Source organism: Microtus pennsylvanicus, chromosome 2 (assembly GCF_037038515.1).
Source record: "Microtus pennsylvanicus isolate mMicPen1 chromosome 2, mMicPen1.hap1, whole genome shotgun sequence".
NCBI lineage: Eukaryota > Metazoa > Chordata > Mammalia > Rodentia > Cricetidae > Microtus > Microtus pennsylvanicus.
In genome coordinates, this window is record NC_134580.1 from 27,349,046 (window position 1) to 27,358,113 (window position 9,068).

The 9,068-nt window shown below is 51.3% G+C and overlaps 1 protein-coding gene across 2 annotated transcripts; it reads right to left on the reverse strand.

Annotated features, from left to right (window-relative positions):
- Positions 1-91: 91 nt before the first annotated feature.
- Fkbp11 (FKBP prolyl isomerase 11) lies at positions 92-4,093 on the reverse strand. Of its 2 annotated transcripts, XM_075960561.1 has the most exons (6): positions 3,433-3,881; positions 3,140-3,205; positions 2,658-2,745; positions 2,355-2,388; positions 1,997-2,067; positions 92-328 (listed from the first exon to the last, which is right to left on the reverse strand). In XM_075960561.1, the coding sequence occupies exons 1-6, from the start codon at positions 3,565-3,567 to the stop codon at positions 111-113; spliced, it is 612 nt and encodes a 203-aa protein (XP_075816676.1). In that variant the 5' UTR covers positions 3,568-3,881; the 3' UTR covers positions 92-110. The 2 variants fall into 2 exon arrangements, with proteins under 2 accessions (XP_075816676.1, XP_075816677.1); XM_075960562.1 differs by lacking the exon at positions 3,140-3,205 and having other exon boundaries at positions 3,433-4,093.
- Positions 4,094-9,068: the final 4,975 nt, after the last annotated feature.

Here is a 9,068-nt window from a genome sequence, read left to right on the forward strand (position 1 = left end):
GACCTCCATGTTCCAGCCCCCTCCCCCCCGCCCCCCCCCCACACACACACAGTAAAGAAAAAGGGCGTAGTAGAATCAAGCGAATACAAAGTTTTGTTAAAGATCACTATTTATTTCTTTTTACTCTTGTTTCGTTTCTCTTCTTTCAGCTTCTTTTTGGAGACTTTGGGTCTGCTGGCCTTTCTGTATAGGTGATACCCAATCAGACCCAGGAGTGCCGGCACCATAGCTATGCCTACCAGAGGCAAAAAGCGCTTCAGCAGCTTTTGCCAGTAGTTGGCTGGAAACAATGCAATCAGCTCCACATCAAACTGGACCACTGCATCCGCTGGAGAGGCAGAGGAGGGGGTATTAGAAGCTGCACCACTGCATGCGCTGGGGAAGAAGGGGGTGGGGGAGGGGTTGGAAGCTGCACCACTGCATGCACTGGAGAGGCAGGGGTGGGAGAGGGGTTGGAAGCTGCATCACTGCATCCAATGGGGAAGAAGGAGGTGGGGGAGGGGTTGGAAGCTGCATCACTGCATCCAATGGGGAAGAAGGAGGTGGGGGAGGGGTTGGAAGCTGCACCACTGCATGCACTGGAGAGGCAGGGGTGGGGGAGGGGTTGGAAGCTGCATCACTGCATCCAATGGGGAAGAAGGAGGTGGGGGAGGGGTTGGAAGCTGCACCACTACATCCGCTGGAGAGGCAGGGAGGGTGTGGAAAATTGCTGTGATGTATCCAGAGCTCTGAATTGGGATTAAATCAGGGTAGGCTGTAGAAAATAACTGATTCTGGCAATCTGAAATGTGGGGCTGGGCTCCCTCAGAAAAGGCAGAAGAGGGCTAGGAGCAGGCTGAGGACACTCGTGTTGACCTTAACTACAACTAAACACGTGGCTCGGACTCAATGACAGCACAGGAAATCTGTGCATGGGAAACTTGCAGGTTCTTTCACATTTACAAGTGAGCATTATTTTGTTATTTAAAGATTTTATTTTATGGATATGAGTAGCTTGCCTGATGTATGTCTGTGCACCATGTAGCATAAGGAGAGGGGTCACTTTCCCCGGGAACTACTACAGATTAAGTGAGCCACCACATGGGTGCTGGGAACTGAACCTGGGTCCTCAAGTACAGCCAGCACTCTTAACGGCTGAGCGTCTGTCTGCCCCACAAGTGAGCATTTACATGTGTTGAGACTCCTCTGTACCAAATGGATCCCATTTCCAGATAGCCACATGGATAGGGTTTTGCAGAGCTATAATTAACTGGAATAAAAGCAGATGTCCTTAAAAATCCCAGCCACTGATGAGCACATACAATACGATTCTTAGAGGAGTTTCAAAGAAGGGCTGGAAAACAGGAGGGACGCGTTTGAGGGGGACAGGAGTCAGAAAGTTTCAGATGAAGCAAACAAGCAGCATGGGAGTGAGGAGAGTTTTGCTAATTTTTTTTTGATGTGTTTTATTTTTGAGACTGGAGCTCACTCTGTAGCCTCAGCTGTCCTGGAATTCACTCTGTAGACCAGGCTGGGGCTCAAACCCACGGAGATCTACCTGCCTCTGCATTCTGTGGAGCACGTGTTCCGATGCAAAGCAAGAGGTACCTGTCGGAAAATCTGTCCGATCTCTGTCCTTCAGAACAGGTATCAGTAGTAGTACCTGAAGGTGAGTTCTAGGAACCAGCCACCAGGGCCACCTTCTTACCCGCTCTACGTGAGGGCCCTGAAGGTCACCCTTTGGTTTGTTTTGGGTTTTAGTGTTCTGGGATAAGTATTGTGGGCAACAAGACCCATGTGGCTCAAGAAGGTGCCAAAGGTCACCAGCTGCCTAAGGTCAAGCCAGGTGGAGTTGTCTGTAGTCTCTATTGGAGAGATCAGGTGGGTCAGAAGGAGAGGGTCCCAGCTACTTCTTTCCTCAAATTTGATCTGGACTTTCTCAAGTTCTAGACAGAGCAGTGCACGTGGCTCTCGGGGCTCCGTCTTGACGGCCGGGAGAAAAGACCTACTCAATTACCTGGGATGGTTGGCGGGTACCCTCGCTTTCCATAGGCCAAGTGAGAAGGGATGACTGCTCTTCGCTTCTCTCTGAGGGAAGGAACGAGCCGCAGGCAGGAGAGGTGAGCTGGCAACCTTGGCCCAGCACCACCATAAGCTCCTCCCACCTCAGATAGTGGCATCAAAATGTGAATTTTTCCACCTAACAGGTTGACCAGTAAAGGTACCAATCACCCTCCATTCCCCCCAAAACCCGACAGGTGCCCTCAGGGGTCCAGTGTGAAGTCAGGGCCCCTTTATTCTATAATGTCCTCCTCCTGGAGACGTGGGATGGCAGAGAAAGGGGCAGTCAGGCCCGCCCCTGTCCAGATACTCACCCCACACACATGTCCAGAAGGCTCTGCTCCAGACCTTGAGGAAGAAGATGCAACTGAACTAGAGGCTACACACCACCCAAGAAGAAAATCAAAGACACCCCATCGCCCTTCCTCAAGCGAGCTTTACTCCACTTCTTAAACTGTTAGCCCCCAGTGATGTGTGGGTCAAGAAGAGAATTTGAACCCAAGGTAGCTGAAGATCCTTAGGGTCTTACTCATTCTAGGATCCTTTCCAGCTTACCTCCGCCGGTCAAGACACTAAGCAAGGGCTTAGGTTAGAAAGCAAAGGCGCAGGTGACATACCTGGAATCACCTGCCTTTGGCCAAGTTCTATCACCAGAGGATCTCTAGACAGGGAGGTATCAATAATGCGTCCGTCTACCAAGCTGCCCTAAAGACAAAGAGCAAGAACTGACCCGTCTTTCCTCCCAGCAGGCCACACACAGTGGGACCGCCTGCTGGGATGGCGGCAACCCTCGTAACTGCTTTGCATCCTGTCCCCCTTCCCACCCCCACCCTCATGGAGCAAAAAGGAAGAGGAAGCCCGGAAGGGCCGACACTTCTTGGAGGTCTCTCCACCCTTCACTTCTCAGAGCTGGAAAGTAACTGGCGGGAAAATAGGGAAGAGAAAGAAGCAGGCAAGGGCACCTTCCACTCCCGCCCCCACGTGCTAGCGGACCCTAAGTTCTCTCGCACAGCTTGCCACGTGTCCAAGCCAAAGCTGACGTGTTTCATTCGGGCACCGCCCCCTCCCAGACCACGCCCCGGCCCCCCAGGCCCCTCACCGTGTAGTGGATGTGGAGTGTGTCTCCAAAGGCAGCGGATTCTGTACACGATTCAGGGGGCTGTACCTATGATCGGACTACAAGGGTCAAAGCTGCTCCTCCTAAAACCCTGTTACCACATCGAGACCCAGCACCTTCTCCCCCAACTCAGTTCCATCACTTCTTCTCCTCTTCGTTCACAGGTTCATTTAGAGCCCCCCCCCCCGTGCTCCCCCACGATCCCTTAGCCTTGAAGGGTGGCGGGGAAGGGGGGGGAGAGGGAGGGTTTGGGGATGGCGCCGCAGTCTCCTCACCAGGGTCTCCACTTGGAGGGTCCGGACAGGACTTTCGGTTTCTGGCCCAGCCTCAGCTTGGCACACCGACCCATTGAGCAGCAGCAGCAGCAGCATCAGCAGCTGGAGCGGCCAGAGCAAGGGGCGCAGGGACATGACCAGACCTGGTTGGGGTACCGGGGCACCAGGACAGGCTGTACGCGTGCAGGCGACTAGGATACCTCAGCTCCAGGCCAGACTGGTATGGGCGGGTCGCAAGGAGCGAGCTCCTCCTCCCCCTGCTTGTCCCCACCTCCTAGAGGGAAGAAGCCAGCATTCCGTGCGCTGTGATCCGAGGTTGCGAATTCTGACCCATCTGTTGGCCTTTCCGTCCCATGACGAGGGTCATGTGATAGCACCTATTTGCCATTTCATTACCCACTGTAAAGGGGGCGTTAGTCTCTAACCTTCGAATCACGGGAGGCACAATTATTCCCATTTTACAGCTAAGGAACCTGCCCAAGGAGGTCATCATGCCAACTGGTGACCGACAGGATTCAAGCACAAGACTGCGTTTGTTCTCTGTTCTTCTAAGATATGTTCCCTCCCACTAAGCTGGCAGAGGCAGGTGTCCAAGACAGCCAACTCTTCACCTCTCCTGGTTGTTCTGCCCTCGGTTACGTTCAGAAAGCCTCTGTCCTGGAGTCACTGACCTTTTCCTTCCTGTTTTCCCTCAACACTCTTTCCACAACAGCCGTCTTGTGTTTGTGCAAGGGCTTCAGTTTTTAGAAGGGGTTCTAGTAATTTTAGGTGGTCTTACCAGTTTCTCTTTTCATGATTCAAACCCTTCCTGAAAACTTAAGCTGTGGTACCTAGATCCCAGTCATTCAAAAGCTGTCGTGGGGTCGTTCCATACCATGCTCAGGCTGGTTCTTGGTTCATGGTTCTCTTTAGCACTGATATTAGACACAACTGCACCTGTGTGGCAAGCCCCTCAGCCAACACACACTTCCTCGTATTTGGAACTACCTGCCCTTCCTGCCCTGCCCTTTCTGACAGTTCTCCTCCAACAACCTGCCCTTTCTGAAGGCTCTCCTCGAACAACCTGCCCTTTCTGACGGTTCTCCTCGAACAACCTGCCTGACACATAAATGCATATTAAACCTTATCAGATTTCCCTGCTTCTGGACTATGGGCTGGCTTCAGACGAGTCTACTCTGTGTGTGTTCTCAGCTCGGTGCCCCCCCTTACCTGTTCTAGGCCCTCCAGGATGTCAGCTCTTTCCAAGTCCTAACTCTCCTAGTTAAGCGTCTTAAGTGTTCTCCCATGTAGTTATTGTGCACGACTTCTCTCTCTTGTTTCCGTCAAGGAGTCAGCACACAGACGACAAGGACAAAGTAGGACATGCCTAGAGCCCCTAGGTACCAGCTGCATGACGCTGGACAAGCTTTTTATTTGACTTTTCAAACCGTTTCTTGTAACCTGGCGTCAAAGCAAAGTTGCCTTAAACCCCCTTTTAAAAATCCATTTATTTCCAGCACGTGTTCACAGGCAGGCACGTGTCACACACGTATGGAGAAGTACTCGCGCCATGTGTTTACACAAAGGTGGGTGCCACGGTATGTGTGGCGTCAGAAGACAACCTGGGGAGGGAGCGCTGTTCCACTGCATCAGGTCCCATGCAGAACTCAGGTGGTCTGGCATCTCACCAGCTCAGCCTTGAACTCCAGTCCCTCTACTTCCCAAAGGCCGGCATTACAAGCATTCAAACCACACCTAGCCAAATGTTTTATTTTTAATAAATTGTTGAACTATTAGATGAAAAATCATTGAAATCTCTAACTATACTTTGAAAATTCCTAAGACAAATATATAAGCTTCAATTTACGAAGTAAAACAGCACATGTGATGTGAACTCGTATTTTAACTCCTCCCCAAATATGTGCACGTTTAGAAAAAGAGCAAGGGCTGGGCTGGGCTGCAGCTCAGTAGTGTTTGGTTGGTATGCACAAAACCCTGGGTTCAACAGCATTGCAGTCACTGGGCTTGATGGCAGGCATACAGCTGTAATGCCAGCACTTGGGAGGAGGAGGCAGGTTTAGAAGTCCAAGTCACCCTCAGCTACCTGAGTTCACAGGCCAGCTGGGACACACAAGACCCTCCTTCCATTTCCCTTTGCCGCCCTGCCCCCATTTTGAGAGGGAGTGTGAGCCATTCACTGTGGATCTGCACCCTGCCAAGAGGCAGTGTCAGCAGTGCTAGGATTTCTGCTGTGAGACAGGCTATGTGGTCCTGGCTGGCCTGGAAACCACTCGATCTGCCTGCCTCTGCCTCTTGAGTGCTGGAATTGAAAAGTCATATGCCGCCCCACCTGGCTGAGACTCTGCCTCTTAAAAAATAAAAATAAAAGGAACCCAAATGATACACCAAAAAATGGTTGAAGATGGGTAGGCTTTTTGATGGGAGTGGGAAGAGTGAAGAAACAGGTACAACCTGCTGTCCTACCAAATGTATGCCCAATATCTGTGCATGCTCACGTACTATTAGACCACTGACAATAAGAACTGCTTGGTTATAAGAATAAAGTACACAAGTGAACAGGATCTGAATCACTGTAAGATGGTGGTTCTCAGGCTTCCTGATGCTGCAACCTTTAACACAGCTCCTCATGTTGTGTGACTCCGACCATAAATCATTTCATTGCTACTTCCTAACTTTAATATCTGATATGCAGTTACCACAACCCACAGGTTGAGAACTGCTGATTTAAGAGTCTGTAGAGGCTATTTCACAACTGCTACCAAAGCCCTGGTAGAAGACTAAAAAAGACCCTGGAAAGGTCATGAACTCTGTAGTGAGACTTGAGCCAAATCTTAAAGTAGTACTTGTTTTGCTTTTTAAGAGTCTCAGGTTGTTTTTTGGAGCCCAGGTTGGACTCAAACTGTTAGGAAACCAAGGTTGACCTTGAACTCCAGCTCCTCTTGCTGTCACCTGCAAGTACTAAGATTATACCAAGTGTTTAATCTAGAGGAAGGTAGGTTATAACAAGCAAGCACTGTACCACCTGAACTATGTCCCTAGCCCCTTAATATGGATTTCTAAGTGAGAAAAGTGGGTTAAAGGCAAAGGGCCGGATATCTGGAGGGAACGCACCGGCCAGAGGAGCTAAAGCCAAGTAGACAGGCAAGTGGAGGGAAAGGAGGAGAACCTTGAGTGTGGAAGACAGTGGGAAGGCTCAGTGTCTGAGCACAGCTGTCCAGCACAGCACTGGGCAGTGGCACACAGGCTGTCTAGGTGCTAAGGCTCTGTAAGGCACAGGGTTGGAGGGAGGTGGGGAGGGGGAGCGAAGGCAGTAGCCCACTGAGGGGCTTGGACAGGTGATGCACCTTGAATCTCTGAAGAGACAAACACTCTATGGATCAAGTTCCAGGCCAGCAGGCCCAAGAATGAGACCCTGCCACCTGCACCCCCCCAAAAAAATACTCCACTGAGGGCAACTTAATCAAACACCCCAGGAAGGGTCAGGGAAGAATCACTTCCGTTGGACTGAGAAGGAACTTGAATTGTGATTCTGAGAAAGGCAGGAAAGCTGCCTAGTGGAAAACCACACAGGGAAATGCCTGAGCCTTGAAGTGTCCAGAGTCCGCTCACCCACACGGCAGCCAGGTGTAAGCAGGGCACTGCTTCCCACAATGCCCTCTGCTGCTGGGCATTCAGCTCACCCACACGGCAGCCAGGTGTAAGCAGGGCACTGCTTCCCACAATGCCCTCTGCTGCTGGGCATTCAGCCAGCCAGGTGTAAGCAGGGCACTGCTTCCCACAGCCCCTCTGACACTGGGGACCGACTCACATCCTTACTGTGTTGTTTTTTCTGGTGCTATGGATGGAACCTCCGAAGCGCATGCTCTACTGGCCCTTTAGGTACGATTTATACACAGCACCATCCAAGAGTGATGGTCAGCACCCAGACCCTGTGGAGCACTCTCCATCCCCCATCCATGCAAGGATGGCCAAGTCAGAACATGTATTCCCCCTTACCTGCAACCTGTAGCAGTACGGTCGTTTATGCTGCATTTGGAAACCAGAGTAAATTTCTGCCCACAAGCTCAGCCTTCTAACCCTTAAGTGCCTGAATTCGACCCTGACCTAGGACAGTCCTTGCCTAGGTGGTTGTTGATCGTCTGCAGCACAAGGGATTAAATCCAGGGCCGCTAAGCAACTGACCAATCAGTAAGCTACACCCAGCTCTGTCCAAAATAAACACGACGGAGGAGTGGGGGGAGGGGCACAGGTAAAAGCAGTTCAAAACCTTCCGCCAGTCCTACCAGCTAGCTCTCAGGAAGGGGGCCTGAGGGCTGAGTGGGAGGAAGCTCGGTCCACACACAGGGTACAGCCATTTCACCTTTGGCGTCCCTTCCATCTCACAACCAGCTTAGAAGCCCAGGGTGACACACACAAGCACTTACCTTCCAGCTTTCTCAGGCGACCGTCCAGACCCTCACTGCCCTTACCATGCTTAAGGTTTCCACTTCCTTGGCCCTACCCCTCTCTGCACCTCTCATGAACTCAGGGTCATTCTCACCCCTTCCAGCAATTAGGGTCAGGAAACCCAGTTAGAAAAACTGCGGAGGAAGAAAAGTATTTGGCTCCTGCCATTCCCCAGTGACCAGTGACCTCTCCAGCTACTGTGTTAGAGAGTGAACCAAAGATGGTGCTCAGTGCTATGACAGCCTGCCCTGTGCTGACCAGCAGGAAAGGAGGGGCATCCTCCTTGGCCAGTCCCTAGATTTCAAAAGATTCCAGAGCTTCCTCAAGTAGACGTCCAGCTCCCCTGAATACAGTGGTTTAACTCATCTTAAACAAACACCGTAACACAGAGAAAGGAATACATTTCTGCTCACTCTCTAACTGAACGTGTGTGCTTGAACTGGAGGTAGATGCAGCAGCCCCCACAAACTTCAGGCACTACACCACAAAGATAAGAAACACATCCCTGTGAAGGGGACAGCTCTGCCTTTCACCCCGCCCAGGCTGGTCTAAGCCCATTCCTCCAAATTCATTTTGGAAGCTGCCTTACCCAGATGGTTCTGAAGTAGTATCACCTGGGTCTGGATCCTTTGCCAGATTATGAACATACAAGCCATGGGAGACTATCTGCCCTGAGGGTCCCTCCCCTCACCCTGTATCCCCTCAGAGCTGATAGGTTGGGCAAGGGCAAGAGGGCTCCTCTACCTCCCTGGAGTCTGAGTGATTACGGGACAGGAAAGAACCCGCTTCTCCAAGTTTTTCTGGTATCACCAAGTATGTCGTTCAACTGAACTGCTTTTTAGTGTTTACTTTTTTGAGGGAGGAGAGGGGGGACAAGACAAACATAGACCAGGCTGGCCTCAAACTTTCAGAGATCCTCCTCCCTCTGCTTTCTGCGTGCTGGGACTACAGGCAAGCACTCCCACACCCAGCTTCTACTATTACTGTCCTATGAAAAATTAACGCTGAGGCTAGGCTCACAGGCACACGCCGGGAATCCAGCCGTTGGGGGACAAAGGCAGGAGGAGGGTTACAAATATGAAGTCAGCAAGCCACACTGTGGTGACCATGATTTTAATCCCAGCACTCAGGAGACAGAGACAGGTGGCTCTCTGTGAGTTTTAGGCCAGTCTGACCTACAGAGTAAGTTT

Coding starts and splice junctions, on each gene's coding strand:
- Fkbp11 (XM_075960561.1), bottom strand. CDS start 3,567: ATGTCCCTGCGCCCCTTGCTCTGGCCGCTCCAGCTGCTGATGCTGCTG. Junction 2,389..2,657: donor CCAAAGGCAGGTGATTCCAG/GTATGTCACCTG, acceptor TTCTTCCTCAAG/GTCTGGAGCAGAGCCTTCTG. Junction 2,068..2,354: donor CTTCTGGACATGTGTGTGGG/GTGAGTATCTGG, acceptor TCCTTCCCTCAG/AGAGAAGCGAAGAGCAGTCA.